The sequence below is a fragment of the Bos taurus genome, chromosome 15 (genome assembly GCF_002263795.3).
Source record: "Bos taurus isolate L1 Dominette 01449 registration number 42190680 breed Hereford chromosome 15, ARS-UCD2.0, whole genome shotgun sequence".
NCBI classification, from domain to species: Eukaryota; Metazoa; Chordata; class Mammalia; order Artiodactyla; family Bovidae; genus Bos; species Bos taurus.
Genome location: NC_037342.1, coordinates 44,404,409 through 44,425,826, shown reverse-complemented (window position 1 = coordinate 44,425,826; position 21,418 = coordinate 44,404,409). Strand labels below are relative to the sequence as shown.

The 21,418-nt window shown below is 39.7% G+C and overlaps 1 protein-coding gene across 6 annotated transcripts in view; it reads right to left on the bottom strand.

Annotated features, from left to right (window-relative positions):
- The window catches only part of RIC3 (RIC3 acetylcholine receptor chaperone), a 61,578-nt gene that overhangs the window by 3,874 nt on the left and 36,286 nt on the right, over positions 1 to 21,418 (bottom strand). For 4 of the 6 annotated variants that reach the window (XM_005215949.5, XM_005215946.5, XM_024975256.2 and 1 more), the window contains 2 exons: positions 19,967 to 20,060; positions 9,563 to 9,711 (listed from right to left, as the gene is read on the bottom strand). In XM_005215949.5, coding sequence (XP_005216006.1) covers positions 9,563 to 9,711; positions 19,967 to 20,060 — 243 coding nt within the window. The remainder of the gene's footprint in view (positions 1 to 9,562; positions 9,712 to 19,966; positions 20,061 to 21,418) is intronic. The other 2 variants (XM_024975254.2, NM_001192441.3) reach the window with 1 other exon arrangement.

Below are 21,418 nucleotides of genomic sequence, written 5' to 3'. Positions count from 1 at the left end.
TCTGATAGTTCCCAGGTTTAACTTACTGTGGACAGTATGCTGGGTGAACTGGAGCTTAGCTACCCAAGGTCCTCACAGTCTCTTTGGTCAAAGGCAGAGGCTGGGGAGGTCCACTTCTAGTTAGCTCCTAGCCACTGAATGCTTAAGAGTGAAGTCTGTTTTCTGGCATGTTTCTGCCTTCTCCCTACACCAAGAACAAAGCTTATGTTGGAATTTCATGACTATCTGCCTTGGTTTATGATGGGGAAGCCTGCTGAAGAAAATCAAACAGTGACTCTCATAACTACTTGAGTAGCCCATATCAGCCAACGTACTGATTATGCAAGAACTTAAAACATAAGCAAGAAACAAAAACTCACTGGTCCTACGAGGAAGTCCACAGTTCAAAATGGGAACCAAACTAAGCAAACTATGTAACTGCAACTGCTAAGTCGCTTCAATCGTGCCCGACTCTGTGCGACCCCATAGATGGCAGCCCACCAGGCTCCCCCGTCCCTGGGATTCTCCAGGCAAGAACACTGGAGTGGGTTGCCATTTCCTCCTCCAATGCATGAAAGTGAAAAGTGAAAGTCAAGTCGCTTAGTCGTGTCCGACTCTTAGCAACCCCATGGGACTGCAGCCTACCAGGCTCCTCCGTCCATGGGATTTTCCAGGCAAGAGTACTGGAGTGGAGTGCCATTGCCTTCTCCAAAACCATGTAAAGAGCCCCTTAAAAAAGTCAATGCAGGAAACAGGAGTTAAGGTCAGTCAGCTTTTAACTGACATTTCCAGTAATATTCAACTGGTTATTATGTATAAAACCAATCAGGCTTCAGTATAAAAAAAGGAGCAAACAGAATATAAGAAAGAGCTGTCAGAAACTGAAAAATCCTAATTGCAAAAAAAAAAAAATTAACCTGAATAAGGAAGAAAAGAGTAGGTTGAAATAGACATGACTAGGAACCAAATTAATATATTATTAGAAGTTCAAGGTGAAGAATTCTCCTAGGACAAAGATAAATATGACAAAGAAATGGAAATTATGAGAAAAAAGATAAGCTGCACGGAAGACCTATCCAAGATCCAATCTTAGAATTACTACAATTCTACAGTGAGAGGGCACAGTAGATTAAATGGGAGCAATACAAAGAAATTATAAGAAAATATTCTTGAGTTGAAAAAAAGTCCCAAGTCTTCAGATGGATAAATGCTAGGTAAAAATACTTTGAAAAATCCATACATTAATACATAGTCAGATATATGCTGATGAACTTGTACAAATTCAAACTTTTAAATATAAAAAGAATACGAATTTCCAGACAGAAAACGATACTAGCTAACCAAAAACAGGATGCCCATTGAGAAAAAGAATAAGACTGGGATAAGAGTTATCATTTTCAACATCAAATGAAAGTAGAGAATGAAGCAATGTTTTCAGACTTATAAGGGAAACTTATAAGGCAAAAAATGATCATATAATTTTATATCCATCCAAAAAATTACTTGTATCAAGATGAAAAATGGTTAAGTCCAATACTTAGAAAGCATACCCTTCTATTTTGGGGGAGCTGGGGGAGGGCCTTAAGGAAGTATTCTGACATACAAAAATTAATCAAAAGTTTAAATTAAAGAAAGAAGATACTGTATACAAGAAAGTGGTAAAAGATGAAATCTGTAAGAATTATCAATGTAAAATAATTATTAATAATGTGGTTAGAAATTTAATGACATTGTTAAATTCTCAGAAAAGGCTAATATCTTTAAAAGCTACACAAATCATTTGGAGCTTAAACTCTATATAATTTCAAAAAAACCTAAGTAGTAGGTAGAAAATAAATAAGAATAATTTTACCTTATTTGGGAACATGTTATATAATGAAGATTTGCAATTTGGAAGAAAATAAATAATTCCATTTTTCATTTCATTGATTACTACTGAGAATGAAATAATTTTTCTTCTGTTTTGTGAGCCAGTTGAATTTTTTTCTTTTGTGCACCGCATAGCTAGGTGGATATCAGTGTTTCCTAAATTAGTTGTAGAACTTTTTATATATTAAAGATATCAGCTTCTTTGCTGATTACCAGTCATATTTGTTACAGATATTTTTCCAATTTAGTGTTGGTTCTGAAAACTTTTCAACCTTGTCTGATCTACAGAAAGTAAAAATTTTATGTATACCATATAAGTTTTATGTTATACTATCCTCTCCCTTATAATTTCTTGCATTGTTTTTTAATTAGTTTTTTAAATTTTGTGTTAATTGTAGATTCATGTGTAGTTATAAGAAATACAGAAACCCCATGTACTCTCTATCTAGTTTTTTCTAGTGATAACACCTTACAAAACTATACACTATAATGTCACAACCAGGATGTTAATACTGATATAGTCAGTATACAGGAACATTTCTATCACCACAAGGATCCCTTATATTGCCCTTTAATGGCCACATCTACTCCCTCCTGCCCCTAATTCCCTCCTTAACCTCTGGCAAGTTTCATTTCTATAATTTTGCCATTTCAAGACTGTTATATAAATAGAATCACATTACATAATAACCTTTTACAATTAGGTTTTTTTTTAATTCAACATAATCTGGAAATTCATCCAAACTGCTGCATTTATCAGTAGTCCATTCCTTTTTATTGCTACAATCTTTCCCAGCCAACAGAGTCTTTCAAATGAGTTGGCTCTTCACATCACCTGGCCAAAGTATCAGAGCTTCAGCTTCAGCATCAGTCCTTTCAATGAATATTCAGGATTGATTTCCTTTAGAATTGACTGATTTGATCTCCTTGCAGTCCAAAGTGAAAGTGAAGTCACTCAGTCATGTCCAACTCTTTGCGACCCCATGGACTATAGCCTACCAGCTCCTCTGTCCATGGGATTTTCCAGGCAAGAATTCTGGAAGAGGTTGCCATTTCCTTCTCCAGGGTATCTTCCCAGCCCAGGGATCAAACCTGGGTCTCCCGCATTGCGGGCAGATGCTTTGCCATCTGAGCCACCAGGGAAGCCCTGCAGTCCAAAAGGACTCACAAAAATCTTCTCCAACGCCACAGATCAGAGGCATCAATTCTTTGGTGCTCAGCCCTTTTTACGGTCCAACTTTCACATCTGTATGTGACTACTGCAAAAACCATAGCTTTGACTATACAGACTTGTCAGCAAAGAAATGTCTCTGATTTTTTAATATGCTGTCTAGGTCTGTCATAGCTTTTCTTCTAAGGAGCAAGCATCTTTTAATTTCATGCCTGCAGTCACCATCTGCAGAGATTCTAGAGCCCAAGAAGATAAAGTCTGTCACTTTCCACTGTTTTCCCTTCTATTTGCCATAAAGTGATGGGATAGGATGCCATGATCTTAGTTTTTTGAGTGTTGAGTTTCAAGTCAGCTTTTTCACTCTCCTCTTTCACCTTCATCAAGAGGCTCTTTAGTTTCTCTTCACTTTCTGCCATAAAGGTGGTGTTATCTGCATATCTGAGGTTACTGATATTTCTCCTGGCAATCTTGATTCCAGTTTGTTTTTCATCCAGCACGCCATTTTTCATGATGTACTCTGCATATAAGTTAAATAAGCAGGATGGCAATATATAGCCTTGACATACTCCCTTCCCAATTCTGAACCAATCCATTGTTCCATGTCCAGTTCTAACTGTTGCTTCCTGATCTGCATACAGGTTTCTCAAGAGCCACAGGTAAGATGGTCTGGTATTCCCATCTCTTTAAGAATTTTCCACAGTTTGTTGTGATCCACACAAAGGCTTTAATGTAGTCAATGAAGCAGAAGTAGGTGTTTTTCTGGAATTCTCTTGCTTTTTCTATGATCCAGTGGATGTTGGCAATTTGACCTCTGGTTCCCCTCCCTTTTCTAAATCCAGTTTGTACTTCTGGAAGTTCTTTGTTCACATACTGTTGAAGCTTAACTTGAAGGATTTTGAGCATCATGTTGCTAGCATGTGAAATGAATGCAAGTGAGAAAAACACAGTATGTCTCCCCATTTATTTATTAATAGATCTTTGACTTTTTCATCAGTGTTGTATGGTTTTTCAGCATGCAAATCCTGTACATGTTTTGTGAAATTTACACCTAAGTCATTCATTTTTTCGAATGATTACAAAGTTTTCATTTTGATGCCAGCACATTCATTCTAGTGTACAGAAATACAACTGATTTCTGTATGTTTATCTACCTTGCTGAACTCATTTATCAGTTTTAGCTTTTAAAATAAGATTCCTCAGGGTTTTCTATCAGACCATCATGTGACCTGCAAGCAGGCCTTTTATTTCCTTTCCTTTTCTTCCTGTACTACCTAGAACTTTCAGCACCATGCTGAATAAAAGTAGTCATCCTTGCCTGTTCCCAATCTTCGGGAGAAAGCACTCACTGTTCACCATTAAATGTAACATTAACTGTAGGTTTCATAGATTCTCTTTATCAAGCTGAAGAAATTCCCCTCTAGTTCTAACTTCTGTTTTTATGATGAACAGATCTTGCACTGCTTTTATGCTCAAGAAATTTTTTCCTGCTAAGAGCAAATACCTATTCACAACTATTTTTTTCTAGTTTTTAAGGTTCCTCCCCTCCATCCTTTACTATTTAATATACCTAGGGTTATTCTGATGTTAATATGTACGCTCTTACTTCTGCTCTGGCAATAATGAAGGCATGAGGATTCCCCCGTTAAACAACTAGAAAATCAAATGAAATCTATGAAGAGCCAATTTTCAAACATTAATAACAAAAGTAGTCATGGATCCTGAGAAAAGGGAAGCAGGGCCCAGTGGTCTCACTGAGCTTGGAACACAAAGTCAGGGAGACCGGAGCAGTGAGAATATATAGGGAAAAATACTGGAAGGAAAGGAGTTTCGCAAAGAGAGCTCCAGAGATCTATAGAGGGAACTCCTAATGTTTTTAACTGTGTTCGGATCTGTGCATATATGGGATAAAACCAACCAGGGCCAGGAAAAGAAATGCTAAAAGCATTAGGCCTATAAATTCCTGGAGCTCACACACAGCTGGGAACAGTTCATGTCCTTACTAGCCAAAGTGGAAAGACCTTGTGAAGCATCACGCAGAGTCCAGTGAAAGATGTTACTTTACTAACAGGGCTAAATTAGCCACAGAATAAAGGTTGCTTTGGACCCACTTTGCTGCTGCTGCTACTGCTGGTAAGTCGCTTCAGTCGTGTCCAACTCTGTGCAACCCCATAGACAGCAGCCCACCAGGCCCTGCCGTCCCTGGGATTCTCCAGGCAAGAACACTGGAGTGGGTTGCCATTTCCTCCTCCAATGCATGAAGGTGAAAAGTGAAAGTGAAGTCGCTCAGTCGTGTCCAACTGTTAGCAACCCCATGGACTGCAGCCTACCAGGCTCCTCCGTCCATGGGATTTTCCAGGCAAGAGTACTGGAGTAGGGTGCAACCTTAAAAACAAGCACTGAAGGATCCAACTGATTTCTGGTAACTTAACTGTGTATTAGAAAGAAGTCCAACACTAAAGTACCAAGACAAAATCTAGCATTCCACAATGTAAAACTCACAATACCCATCATCCAATCAAAATTTACCAGGCATGCATAAAGGGCAGGAAATGAGGACCCATAACAAGGAGAAAATATCAATAACTAGAAAGAGATCTAGAAATGACACAGAAAATAAGATCAGCAGTCAAGTCTGTTAAGAAAGCTGTTATAAATATGTCTCATATGTTCAAGAAGGTGGAAGAAAATATGAATATATGAGAGAGATGAAAGACATAAAAAAACCCAAACAGAACTTCTAGAGATGAAAATACAATATCTGAGATTAAAAACACACTGAATGAGACTAAGAGCAGATTATATACTGGGAAAAAAAGATTAATAAAGCTGAAGACATAGGAAAACGATCCAAAATCAAGCATGGTGGAAACAAAAGACTGAAGAGAAAAAAAAAAAAAAGAGGCCATATGTGATCTGTGCAACAATATAAAAAAATCTAACAAACATGCAACCAGAGAATCAAGAGAGCACAGAAGCTCAAGAGAACTATCTCATTAATGAAACAATGGCCAAAAATAGATCAAGGATCTAAGCTTCCACCTTGAGAAACTAGAAAAAGAATGTCAAACCCTAAGTGAGCCATAGAAATCAATGAAATAGGAAATAAAAAACCCAAACCACAGTATAGTTCTTGAAAAGATCAACAATGTTGATAAACCTCTGATGAGTCTAATCAGGAAAAAAAAATTACACAAAGGCCCAATTACCTATATCAGGAGAAGAATAGGACACATCCTTATAGACCTTACACATGTTAAATAAATAAGGGAATATTATAAATAATTTTATACTAATAAATTTGATAATGAGAATAAAATATGTAAACTCATTGAAAGATACAATCTATCAAAGTTCACTCAAGAAGAAATAAACTGATACAGTGCAATTCATGTTAAGAAATTAAATTCAGTCATATAAGTCTTGCCACAAAGAAAACTCCAGGCCCAGATGGTATCACTGGAGAAATCTGCCAGACATTTAAGGAACAAACAAGTAATCCTACACAAACTCTTCTTTACAAAAGAAATCAGCATAATTCACTAACTTAAGTCACCAAAACAGAAAAATAATATGATCAGTTCATATGATTAACAAAAAGCATTCATAAAATCTTAACACCCATACATTATGAAAAACTCTCAGCAAAGTAAAACTAGAAGGAAGCTTCCTCAACTGAAAAAGAACATCCATGATAAACCAAGAGCTCACATCATATTAATGGAGAATGTGTGAGCACTTTCTACCTAATATCAGGAAAGCAAGGATGTTTGTTTTCGCCACTTCTGTTCAATATTGTGCAAAGAGGTTCTAGCCAGTGCAGTAAGCCAAGAAAAAGAAAAGACCTATATAGCAAAAAGAAGTAAAACTGTCTTATATAAATAATTTGAGACTGTATACATAGCAAGTTTAAAGAAACTGAATCTTAAAAAATCTGAAGAAAAAAAAAACGAAGCTACTTTGTGTTTAAGAAAGTCACAGGATACAAGATCAGAAAACAAAAATAGTGTTTCTACGCAGATAGCAATAAGCAATTTAAAAAATTTTAAATATCACTTATGATATCAAAAATATGAACATTAAGGATAAATTTACAAAACATGTACAAGACCTAAATACTGAAAACTATAAAACACTGCTGAGAAACTCAAGATCTAAAAATGGAAAGATAAAAATGTTAATGGATTTATCGTTATAATGTCAACTTTTCCAAACTGATCTAAAGAATCAATACAATGCCAATCAAAATCCCATCAGGCTTTTTTTTTGTAGCAAGTAACATAGAGCCCCTTGATGAAAGTGAAAGAGGAGAGTGAAAAAGTTGGCTTAAAGCTCAACATTGAGAAAACAAAGATCATGGCATCTGGTCCCATCACTTCATGGCAAATAGATGGAGAAACAGTGGAAACAGTGGCTGACTTTATTTTGGGGGGCTCCAAAATCACTGCAGATGGTGACTGCAGCCATGAAATTAAAAGACGCTTACTCCTTGGAAGGAAAGTTATGACCAACCTACATAGCATGTTCAAAAGCAGAGACATTACTTTGCCAACAAAGGTTCGTCTAGTCAAGGCTATGGTTTTTTCCTGTGGTCATGTATGGATGTGAGAGTTGGACTGTGAAGAAGGCTGAGCACTGAAGAATTGATGCTTTTGAACTGTGGTGTTGGAGAAGACTCTTGAGAGTCCCTTGGATTGCAAAGAGATCCAACCAGACAATCTTAAAGGAAATCAGTCCTGAATATTCATTGGAAGGACTGATGTTGAAGCTGAAACTCCAATACTTTGGCCACCTGATGCGAAGAGGTGACTCATTGGAAAAGACCCTGATACTGGGAAAGACTGAAAGCAGGAGGAGAAGAGGATGACAGAGGATGGCTGGATGGCATCACTGACTCGATGGACATGAGTTTGGGTAAACTCCAGGAGTTGGTGATGGACAGGGAGGCCTGGTGTGCTGCAGCCCATGGGGTCACAAAGAATCGGACATGACTGAGCGACTGAACATACTGATTTTAAATTTATATGAAAATGTGAAGGGCCCAGAATTACAAAAATGATTTTGGAAAAAAACAGCTGAAGAACTTGCCTTACCAGATTTCAAGACAATATAAAGACACTGTGATATCAGTATAAGTATACACGCAAAGATCAATGAAACAGAACAGAAAATCCAGAATACACCCACCTATATGTGGTTAAATGATTTTTCCATTTTCCAAAAGGGAAGGGTTGGTTGATTTCCAACCAACACACCAAGATAATTAAATATAACAAAATAAACTGGAACAATAGAATATCAATATGGAAAAATATTAACCTCATCCTGATACTGCACACCATATACAAAAACTAAAAAACAGATCATAGGCCTAAATGTAAGAGCTAAAACCATACAATTCTAGAAGAAGGCAGAAGACTTAGGTAACTTTGAGTAAGGCAAGGATTTCTTAAAAGGTCACAAATAAAGTGAATCATAAAAGAGAAAATGATAAACTGCACTCCATCAAAATGAAAAAAAAAACAAAAAACTTCTGGTCTTTGAAAGATGCCACTAAGGAAATTAAAAGGCAAATCACAAATCAAGAGAAAATATTTGCAAAATTCATAACTGACAACTTATATCCAGAATATAGAAGAAACTCTTGCAACTCAATACAAATATGACCAACTCAAGAAAGTGGCACACAGTGTGAACGAACACTTCACCAAAGACACACAGACGACAAATAAGTACTGAAAGATGTTCACCACCACTAGTTGCCAGGGAAACTCATACCACAGTCACAAGCTAGACACCACTACACACTCAGTAGAATAGCTAAAATTAAAAAGACTGATGATGCCAAGTGATACCAGGGATGTGGAGTGACTGCAATTCTCATACACTGCAAAATGGGAAAGCAAAATTTTAGAACAATTTTAGAATAATCAACCTACTTTCCAAAGTTGAACACACACATATAAAACCCAAAAATTTCATTCTTAGAGATATACCAAAATAAATACAAATATATGTTCCAATAAAAATGTGTATGCAAAAGTTCACAGCAGCTTGATTCATAATAGCTCAAAGTTGGCAGCCCAAAAGTTCCTAAACTGGTGAATGGAGAAACAAACTCTACCCAGACAACAGAACACTACTCTGCAATTAGAAGAAAGAACTGCTAATACACTCAACACATGAAGCTCAGAAGCATTACACTAAATCAGTGAAGCCAGAATACAAAAGAACATGTGCAGGATGACCCGTTTATACGGAAAAGGTAAAGCTAGAGGGACAGAAAGCAGTTCAGCTGTTGCCAGGGCAGAAGGGGATTAGCAGCAAAGGCAATGGTAACTTTCTGCGACGATGGAAGTATCATGACTATTTCATGACTGTGATATGATTATACAACTCTATATCTGTCAAAACTTATCCAACCATACACTTAAAATTGATGAACTGTGTATATCTTATAACTCAGTAATAAAGCTTATTTTAAAAAGTCTGTTGGTCTCTTTTCTGGACTGACGGTTAACAAAGAAATAAGAAAACACTGTTTACCTTCCCAGTCTTCCATATAAGGGGCCTCCTCAGCTTCTTTCTCTGGAGTGGATCTATCAATGAATTTTCCTTCTTTCATGACCCTGGTGATTTCTCGGAGCTGATGCAGCAATCGTTTTTCTTGGTCAGAAGTCACAGTCTGTGCTCTGCTTAGAAACAGCAGAAAATCCAGCTAGTTAGTAGCAAATACTCCTAGGCGATGAACATAAACATTACTATGATCTGTCTGGACTCTAGAATAGGAAGTTCAATAGCAACAGATAATTACTCTAGGAGTTGATTCTGGAACTGCACAGATGGGAACCAGAGATGTTAGTTCAATGTTTTGATTTTATAAATGGGAAAACTAGGGCCCAGAACAGAGCAAGTGATTGTCCGAGGTCCCAGAATGATTTAATGTCAGTTCTGGGACAAGACTCCAGAAGTCTCCGCCTTCAGATTCTTTCACAGTACACCTCACTGCCCCGATTCCCTATCCTCAAGCAGTTTCACCATTACTTACATTACTCCATTACTACAAGCCACTTTTCTCTGCAGTAATGTCATCAAAAGAAAACATGCTAGAGCACTTGCCTCAATGAGAGAAAAATACGCTACTAGGCTGACTTGACGAACCTTTGTTGGCAAAGTAATGTCTCTGCTTTTGAACATGCTATGTAGGTTGGTCATAACTTTCCTTCCAAGGAGTAAGCGTCTTTTAATTTCATGGCTGCAGTCACCATCTGCAGTGATTTTGGAGCCCAGAAAAATAAAGTCTGACACTGTTTCCACTGTTTCCCCATCTATTTCCCATGAAGTGGTGGGACCGGATGCCAGGATCTTCGTTTTATGAATGTTGAGCTTTAAGCCAACTTTTTCACTCTCCTCTTTCACTTTCATCAAGAGGCTTTTGAGTTCCTCTTCACTTTCTGCCATAAGGGTGGTGTCATCTGCATATCTGAGGTTATTGATATTTCTCCCGGCAATCTTGATTCCAGCTTGTGTTTCTTCCAGTCTAGCGTTTCTCATGATGTACTCTGCATATAAGTTAAATAAACAGGGTGACAATATACAGCCTTGACGAACTCCTTTTCCTATTTGGAACCAGTCTGTGGTTCCATGTCCAGTTCTAACTGTTGCTTCCTGACCTGCATACAAATTTCTCAAGAAGCAGATCAGGTGGTCTGGTATTCCCATCTCTTTCAGAATTTTCCACAGTTTATTGTGATCCACACAGTCAAAGGCTTTGGCATAGTCAATAAAGCAGAAATAGATGTTTTTCTGGAATTCTCTTGCTTTTTCCATGATCCAGCGGATGTTGGCAATTTGATCTCTGGTTCCTCTGCCCTTTCTAAAACCAGCTTGAACATCAGGAAGTTCATGGTTCACACATTGCTGAAGCCTGGCTTGGAGAATTTTGAGCATTACTTTACTAGCGTGTGAGATGAGTGCAATTGTGCGGTAGTTTGAGCACTCTTTGGCATTGCCTTTCTTTGGGATTGGAATGAAAACTGACCTTTTCCAGTCCTGTGGCCACTGCTGAGTTTTCCAAATTTGCTGGCATATTGAGTGCAGCACTTTCACAGCATCATCTTTCAGGATTTGGAATAGCTCAACTGGAATTCCATCACCTCCACTAGCTTTGCTCATAGTGATGCTTTCTAAGGCCCACTTGACTTCACATTCCAGGATGTCTGGCTCTAGGTCAGTGATCACACCATCATGATTATCTGGGTCATGAAGATCTTTTTTGTACAGTTCTTCTGTGTATTCTTGCCATCTCTTCTTAATATCTTCTGCTTCTGTTAGGTCCATACCATTTCTGTCCTTTATCAAGCTCATCTTTGCATGAAATGTTCCTTTGGTATCTCTGATTTTCCTGAAGAGATCCCTAGTCTTTCCCATTCTGTTGTTTTCCTCTATTTCTTTGCATTGATCGCTGAAGAAGGCTTTCTTATTTCTTCTTGCTATTCTTTGGAACTCTGCATTCAGATGTTTATATCTTTCCTTTTCTCCTTTGCTTTTCGCTTCTCTTTTCACAGCTATTTGTAGGCCTCCCCAGACAGCCATTTTGCTTTTTTGCATTTCTTTTCTATGGGAATGGTCTTGATCCCTGTCTCCTGTACAATGTCAGACTTTATTTTTCTGGGCTCCAAAATCACTGCAGATGGTGACTGCAGCCATGAAATTAAAAGACGCTTACTCCTTGGAAGGAAAGTTATGACCAACCTACATAGCATGTTCAAAAGCAGAGACATTACTTTGCCAACAAAGGTTCGTCTAGTCAAGGCTATGGTTTTTCCAGTGGTCATGTATGGATGTGAGAGTTGGACTGTGAAGAAGGCTGAACGCCGAAGAATTGATGCTTTTGAACTGTGGTGTTGGAGAAGACTCTTGAGAGTCCCTTGGACTGCAAGGAGATCCAACCAGTCCATTCTGAAGGAGATCAGCCCTGGGATTTCTTTGGAAGGAATGATGCTAAAGCTGAAACTCCAGTACTTTGGCCACCTCATGCGAAGAGTTGACTCATTGGAAAAGATTCTGATGCTGGGAGGGATTGGGGGCAGGAGGAGAAGGGGACGACAGAGGATGAGATGGCTGGATGGCATCACTGACTCGATGGACGTGAGTCTGAGTGAACTCCAGGAGTTGGTGATGGACAGGGAGGCCTGGTGTGCTGCAATTCATGGGGTCGCAAAGAGTCGGACACGACTGAGCGACTGATCTGATCTGATCTGAGACCAACCCTAGAATTGCCAGACTGAACCTACTTGTGCAGAAATAAAGACATATCCTAAAATGTGAGAGTTGGATCATTCTGAAAATCATCTAGACCAAAGGAATTGGGGAAACTGAGGCCCATGGAGAAGAAATTATATATTTATTCACTGTTAGTTAATGTCAGCACTCTACTTAAAACTAGTCTCCTAAGTTGTAATAACATTCGGTGCAATTCTTGAAGCACAGTGCTCAAGTTCCACAGTTTAAGAAAACCTGTATGTGACCCCCTCATTCAGCTGTGTTGGCTCTGGGGAAATGCCTGCATGAGTAAGATGAGGCTCAAGGATAACATGTGACTATTTGAGAGGGAAGCGCTGCGTCGTATCGACAGGCAGGCAAGGCCCCACTCAGAAGACTGAGAATTGTCTGCTTTGGGACCAGTTTTATCTACTGGCAGGATTTAACAGAGGCTACTTATTCTCCTCTTAAAACCCCAAAGCACTCGAAGTCAATATAACACCCATGAAGAGGAAAAAATGATATATTCTGTACCAGCCTCATGGAGGTGTCATCAGTCTTTCCCAGTCCCGAGCCTACGTTTCCTTTTACATTTAACCTACATTATGTTACCCTTAATGACTAACAGGGAAGAAGAAAAAACTGCTTGTCCTGTCAACATTAAGATGTTAACTGAGGAAAATGCAGGTGCAACATTTTTACAAATCTCAGTGGGAGGAAAATAAAAACCCCAGGAGCTCCACTTTTTCTACAATAAATGGTCTCAAAGCCATGAACTGAGGACAGCCTGTCTGTTCTATATGGATGTGAACAGCTGCTTTATACTTTCCATCAGCAGAGGAGACCTGACTCACCTTAACTATGCATCTGTTCCATAACCCCTAACTCTTATTGTTATGACAACTCATTTTGTGGGAGGCTTCTGGGGCAGCTGGGTCACCCTTAGCTCAAAGAGCCTACGTGATTATCACGACACATTGCACATGTACTTCTCTGGACTGTACTTAGTACGTTCTGATTTTTACTGAATACAACAATCTTGACTTTGTTTTCTAATTCACAGAAAATCAGAGCCCTTAATTTAAAGGGATATGGGTAGGCTAAGAAAAGCAGAAACAGGAGAGAGAAGCTTGCTTAGAGATTTCCAAACTAAAGTGTCCTCAAATGTACTCCGTGTCTGCATCATGCATTAGGCAATTAATCATGGTCCACTTTACATCTTCTGAATTTACTGCAATAAGCACTTTCATGGATTCCTCATTGTCTCAATTTGGTTTGATAATCCTGGATGTCAGAGATAAGTTCACTACAGTATAGGCACACTGCCATGAACATTTTAAGTGCTCAATAAATGTGTTCGCTTGACTGGTCCCCACTTCCTCACCATCCATTTTCTTTTACCTCCCTGAAATCTGGCTGCCACTCCATCATTTTACCAAACCTTGTGAAAATCAATGACCACTTTATTTTTTGTCCCTTTTGTCACACAGCACACAGGACCTTATTTCCCCAACCAGGGATCAAACCTATACTCATTGCAATGGAAGCATGGAGTCCTAACCCCTGAACCACTAAGGAATTCTCCAACGACCACTTTACTCTTAAGTCCAAAAGTCTTTTTATCACATTTCATTCTTCTTGACTTCTCTGTACTACAGCCCATCTTCTCCTTGAAATGTCCTCCTCCTACAACATGGTTTTCCTGAAGGCTCAATCCTAGGGCTCCTGTTTATCCACTCCTATAGGCATGTCCTCAGGAAGCAGACCCAATTCACAGACTAAACCATCACCTCTACATACATGATGCTCAGACTCTACCTCTAATCTTGACTTCTCACACAAAGGCCAGTCTCATAACTCCAGTTACCTCCTGGGCATTTCTACTTGGAGGCCTTGTTACTATACTAAAGCTAATCTTAAATTCACCCTTCAAAACCATGTCCTAGTGGCCCAGGATCATTAGCAACTGCACGAACAGGTGAGCTAGGCGAGGCTGGGTATGGCTGATTCCAAGACGTTAGAAAAATAAAAGGTCAAGTTGGGAGACAACTCAGACTTTTGAATGCTTCAAAACTCCGAGGAGTCATCAAGTTCTGAATCCAAGAGTTAAACACAGAATGAAACAGTGTCTTACAACATCACTCAAATGAGAAAAGAAATCAGACCAGCAGAAGACTGCTGGCAATGGCCACATGCCATAACATGCTTCAAGGATTTGGTAATCTCATCTTTTCCCCCTCATACTCCCAGCCAAATGGACACTTCCAAACTTGAGTCCTTTGTTCTGACCACAATACCCCAATTTACTATTGTTGCTATATATCATACATGGACGTTCTGTTTATTTTTTTTCTTTTCAAACATATCATTTTGTATTGGGGTAGAGAAGGCGATGGCACCCCACTCCAGTACTCTTGCCTGGAAAATCCCATGGACGGAGGAGCCTGGTAGGCTGCAGTCCATGGGATCGCGAAGTCAGACAGGACTGAGCGACTTCACTTTCACTTTTAACTTTCTTGCATTGAAGAAGGAAATGGCAACCCACTCCAGTGTTCTTGCCTGGAGAATCCCAGGGATGGGGGAGCCTGGTGGGCTGCCGTCTATGGGGTCGCACAGAGTCAGACACGACTGAAGCAACTTAGCAGCAGAGCCGATTAACAATGTTGTGATAGTTTCAGGTGGACAGTGAAGGGACTCAGCCATCCATATACAATATACGGATGCTCTGATGTTTCTTCAACCATACTCAAAGCTGAACTCATGACTCATATTGCAAAGCCTTATCTTCATTCTTCTGTGCTTTATTTTGGTTGATGCTATAATATTCCTACCAGTCTGGGCTGTATTCTGGATTATCTGGGAGGACACAATGCATTTATGAAGGTCCTTAAAAGTAGAAGGGGAAGGCAGAAGAAGCTAAAGTCTCAACTCACTGTTGCTGGCTGTGAAAAGTAAAGAGTTCATGAGCCAAGGAATATGGGCAGCTTCTAAAATCTGGAAAAGGCGAGGAAAGGTTGTACCCCAGAACCTCTAGAATGCAGGGAAAAGTCTGGCTAACACCTTGATTTTAGCCCAATGTAGGACTTCTAACATACAGAACTGTAAGATAACCATGTGTGTTGTTTTAAGGCATTAAGGTCAGGATAATTCATTACAGCATCCACAGAAAACTAATACACACTCCTAGAGCACACCTCTTCTCTCTGAGATGCAGTGCCTTACAGAGAAAATAATACTTGCAAATGACAACCATAGAGGGTTGTACAAATCAAAATAGGTACCAAAAATATTCTAATTGTTGCTGAAAATGTCTGCTTTAAAGTACTTTCTTTACATCCACCTCATTCATTCTTTTAACATGTACAGACACTGTAAAATGTGCCAGCATTAGGAATGCAAGTCTGAATAATGAAAATTCCCTATTCTCAAGAAGGTTATAAGGCATTAGGGAAGCCAGAAAAGTTAACGAAAGATTAGGAAGTAACACGATGCTTACAATATCCAGTAAACATAGGTAGCCTGGGAGCATGTAGGAGGAACACCTAACCAAGTTGTGGGTCCAGGGAAAAGCTCTCAGAGGAAATGATGACTAAGTTGAGACCTCCAAGACAACTAAGAAATAAAGTAAGTGTCTGTGGGGAGGGGGTTGGGGCAACACAGAAGCCAAGGAAAAAAGTATATGCAAAGTCCTAGAGGCAAAAATGCACAGGTACTTCAGAGGAAAACCACGTACTCAGTGTGGCTGGATCACAGACATGGAGAAAGAGTAATGGGGAAAGATAAAGCAACTGAGGTATGCAGAGCCCAGACTATGTAAGTCATGTAAAACATTCTACTCTTAATCAAAAGCAACAGGGACCTAATGAAAGGCTGAAAGATGTAATCCACTGGTTTGGAAAGCAGAAAGTGAAGGGAGCAAATTAGAGGAAAAGAAACCACATGAGTTAGTTCTGACCTACGTCAAAAGTAAAGGCATTCTCAGGACTTCCCTGATAGTCCAAAGACTCCATAATCTCAATACAGGGGACCCAGGTTCAATCCCTGGTCAGGGAACTAAGATCTTACATAGCACACAACATGGACCAAAAAAAAAAAAAATTAAAAGACACCAATTTCTTTAAGGAAAAAGTTAAGGCATTCTCCATTCTCTCACTCATTCTTCCATTTCAACTAATACTTTTCTAGAGCCTACTGCTGTCCTGTGCTAGGCACCAGGAATAAGAAGGATTCCTGCCCTGGCAGAGTTTAGAATGTTTTGCAAGGAGACACTTATTAACCAGGAAGAAATGACAGGACAGGTAATTAATGAGATATGAGAAGTGAAGAAAAGATGAATCTAAGATGACATTTAATTTCTCTTTGGGGCAACTAAGTAGCTGGTGGAGCTGTTTGCTGAGACGGGGAACATTACAGGTAGAACAGGCTCATCTGTGGGCAGATGATGAGCTCTGTTTTGGATGTTCATTCACTCAAAGGACATTTACTGTCTGATAAGGAAAAGAGCAGCTATCTATGTGACATGTCCTACAGAACTCTGAGTACAAAGATCAGGAAAGGAAGAGAAGGATGTCAACAGGGAACGGGTAGGATTTACTCTTCTACCATGATAAGTACAAATGCTCACCTCAAAAGTGACTATATACTCTTTCAATGGCAAGTATTTACTTAGTACCTACTATGTGAACGCAGTGAACAGACAAGAGACTAAGCCTGTCCTCGCAGAGTTTATATCCCAACAATGCCTGCCAGAAACGTGCAGTCCCACATATACAGCATGCCTGCCAAGGTGTCTGCTGCCAGAGGTTGCACCCTCATGTCTCCTCTCGGGGCGCTCCATGCTTCTAGGAAAATAATTACAGCTGAATATGCTGCTCCAGGAAGGAAATTTTGCTGATCATAAGGACAGAAATAAGGACACCTCAGTTCTGGTTCCGAGATCCTTTCCTTAGTCTTTGTGTCCCAGGACTAGAGAGTTTGCTTAATATCAGACATAACATGGCTCAATACCAACCTTCTAGGAGGCCTAATTATTTTAAAATGTGTGCAGACTTATATTGCTCACAGGGGAAAGCTGTCTGAAAAGTTTTCCCATATTTTGATTCTTTCATAAGCACTAAGTATTAGAAGTGGCATATATTGGGAATTTTAAGTAAAATCTTACAGTTATGGAGTGATATTATATAAAAGGACTTGGAAGGCTGCAAATGAACATGTCTTCTTTGTCTTCAATCCTCTCCTTGACCCCCAGAAGCCTGGCAATGTGACAAAATCTTGATCTGATAGAAAAAATACTGGGTTATTTTGGGCTCTTCTAATAACCCTAGAAGCACAGACTTGTAAAAGAACAAATGCTACAGAAACTAAGGTTAAAGGATTTAAATATAAAAAGGACAAGAATATAAAACATGTGGCTACCTAGCCCTTGCAATTTTGAAGATGTAAGACCCATAGGGCCTACCCATAAGGATAAAAGGTTTTAGATTAAGGCGTTTCAGAGAGAAAGTCACCTCCTGTGGACTGGAAAATGAGATCTGGGAAAGGGAGACACAAGCTATGCTCTCTTGAGTGAAAGGAGAGCTGATCCCTGGTTCCTGATAGGTACTGTGGAAATATTTATTTTACACAACCGCTGACATGAGGCAGTGCAATCCAAGTGTCCTCAGAGAGTCCCCACTCCAGCATCTGACAAGGAGTAAATACTCTGAGCTAGGGCCTGTTGCCCCACAAACAGTGATCATGGCACAACTCCATATGCAATGGTGATGGCAGGGTAGTGGAGGAGACACACAACTCCTCTGCTTTTGCACATGAAATGTGGAGACGCAATGCTGGCTGGCACAAGGAGGACAGACAGTAGTTAGGAGTCACAGTACTGCACCCCTAGCCTGGACAATGGGACAGATGGGATGCATGGTAGCATTATTTGATCTGAGATAAGGGAGTCTGAACAGCAGTGAATAATAGTGAGAAAATATCTTCACGTAGTTTTTTATCCCAAGGCCAAGTGACTGGGTCTCCCAGGTAGGAGGCCCTGCCCACAGATACTCACTGATAGTTTTCTGACCTTTAGGTGTTGCCTAGGGCTTCAAACTGGAGAAGGCAATGGCGACCCACTCCAGTACTCTTGCCTGGAAAATCCCATGGATGGAGGAGCCTGGTAGGCTGCAGTTCATGGGGTCGGTCGCTGAGTTGGACACGACTGAGCGACTTCACTTTCACTTCTCACTTTCATGCACTGGAGAAGGAAATGGCAACCCACTCCAGTGTTCTTGCATGGAGAATCCCAGGGATGGGGGAGCCTGGTGGGCTGCCGTCTATGGGGTCATGCAGAGTCAGACACGACTGAAGCGACTCAGCAGCAGCAGCAGGGCTTCAAACAGACCAGGCCAGGGTATGATATTTTCTGAGGCACAAGGGTCTATAAAAGTCTGGTACTTGCCCACCCAGACTGAGTGGTATAGGGGAAGGGCAGAAAAGGCCAGAAACATATAGTTGCACAAACTAGTTTAGTCACATTCATACGAAACATTGAAACAGATAATGTACGTATTTAGCTTACAGCTTGGTTATTAGTAACTGCTAATAACACCAAATAGTATTACTCACTCACACAGATATACTCATGTATAGATATGTACACCTACCTCAACTGCTTTGGAGAAGGCCAGATGGTCACTGTGCTTTCTGGGCCAAAAGAAGGTCAAGGGTGCTGGGCCCAGCTAGGCAGGGATCACTCTTAAAAAGGTCACTTCAGCAGCAATGTAGACATTGCAGGGAAAAGCCAAACCAAGGGACTATAATTTGAGGATGTTTACTTTTTTCATATCCAGCCAAAGATGGGCAAGGCAGGAGCCAGAAAGCAGGGAAAAAGAGTACGGGGCACTAACAGCACCATGGATGGCAAACAGAAGGGGCCAAGGTAGAGCAGTTTTCTGAGGCCAAGACTCTGCACTGAGCCCCTGAGTCTACAGGAGGGACCTCTCAAGACATCCTCCTGCATGGGACCTCCTGCATGCCATTCACCCCAGTTCCTACCCCATCCTTGTCAGAAGGCCTAGCATGAACCGAATCCCTCTGTCCTCAATTTCACATTCTGGTTTCTCCTCTCTCACGTTCCTACACCCGCGTTTTCTTAGTTGATGCCAACTTCCACTAATCCCCAAAGCCACCATTTCAGGTCCTCAGCCAGCCTTGCAGCAAAAGGAGTGTGTCTGAGCCATGGTGCATCCTAAAGGGCTAGTTTGGCTCCTGACACCTACTTCACACACCCAGTTCTGTTCTGGCACAGTCAACAAAAAGCAAATGCCTACTCTGAGCATACCTGGGCTCCTCCATTTTGTCTCAAACAGAAAGCACACTATTTAATAGCTTTCTTGTTTTACTTAAGATAATGCCATTTTTAGACAGCTAGGAAATGACTTCCTTAAAACCCAGTCATTTTACCTTGCGGCATCCACTCACAAATTTACTCCCTCTCACAATAACGTTGCACAACAGAGAACATATACTCTTGAAAATGACACTTGAAAGTGTGAAAATGGAAATGTTAAATGAAAAATAATATGCAAATGAATAATAACAATAATATAAAGTGAAATCAAGTGGGCCAGAAATCAAAGAAAAATAAAATTTTGAATTAACTCTCCAAATGGGCAACAGTCTGATCCCTGTTATGTGAAAACATACCTCTCACCATTAGGCCCCACTCTGTTGATTAATTTTTCCATGGCTTCCTCTGTTTCCTTCAGTTTTTCTTGCAGTTGAACAAGCTCAAAATTGGCTGAAAAATAAGCATCAATCTGAGAACCATCATATACAACCCCTTAAGCTCTTTTCTGAAACACAGCTGGCTGTGACATTCTACAATAATCCAGGCTGGTCCTGAGACTCAGAGAAGAGCCTGACAGGCTGTGCACCTAATCCAATCAGGACACAAAGGGTACTGAGGTCTAGGTACCAAGATATAAAGGATACACGTTGAGAAACTGATGAATAAATCACCCGCTCTTACACACAGAAATACAGCAGGACCAGCCAAAGAAACACCTACAAGTGAAAAACACAGCCCTACACAGTCAGCCAAGAAGAAATGAAGGTAAACATCATCTTTCTAATTCAAATAATACTTGAGGATGAAGTACCAAATCTGGTAAAGGTCTTCAGAAAAGGTATTAAAGCCTTGAAATGAGCACTGTTTCATCTGTACCTAAGATCTGAAAACATATGGAAGATAACAGTTTAATTCTTCAAAAGAAAAAGACTTGAACTAGGTCTGACACATTCGTGCCCCAGGTTTTCCACTTCAGTCATCTGTGCTTGAACTGTGTAACCTTGCCCTCTTCTCAAAAAAGGTCAGAAAGGAGCACATCTACTGAAACTAATGCTACGGTCCTAAAAGGAGAACAAAAAAGTAAATCACTCAATCAGTACATGAAATAAACTTTAAAGCAACAGGAAAATAAAATGTTGTTCATTATGTAGATAATCTAGACATTCTGTTTCATATCTGAGTGTCATCCCACACAGATATATTTAGAGGGTCACTATAAAATATAACATTTCAAGCGCTTTTTAGTACTTTTATAACATATTTTTCTGCATCCAATTAACACCTGTGCCATGTAAATGCTTGGGTTATTTTTATTTTGTGTATGATTCAAAATCAAAGAGTAAAAAGTTGATACAACTGCTACTACATCATAAGACAGCTGCTCTTAGGAATTCATTTTATTTACTTCTTTCTGTTTTAAATGCATTATGTGACATTATGAATTTGTTACTCTTTAGCTCACAAATCTTTTTCAAAAATTTTATGATGTGTTTACCATCACTTTTGGTTAGACACTATCTCAATTAAGAATACAGCAAGGATTACAGTCACTTAAATCTGAATATTTAAGATTTCAGGATGCAGAAGCCACTGGGATATCTATTTTCATAGTGACTCTAGAGTAAATACAAACAGCAACTATGGCTGAGGGCAGATGCTTCAGTAGCGCAGCCTTTCTTCATTTTGATGATGTCTTTCTTTTAAAAAACCTCTGATGAGGCTTCAGTATCCACAGGATAGTTTGGCCTCCAAGGCCTTCAACAATACAGCTTAACTGACCTACTCTTCATGCCTTCTTTCACACAGCT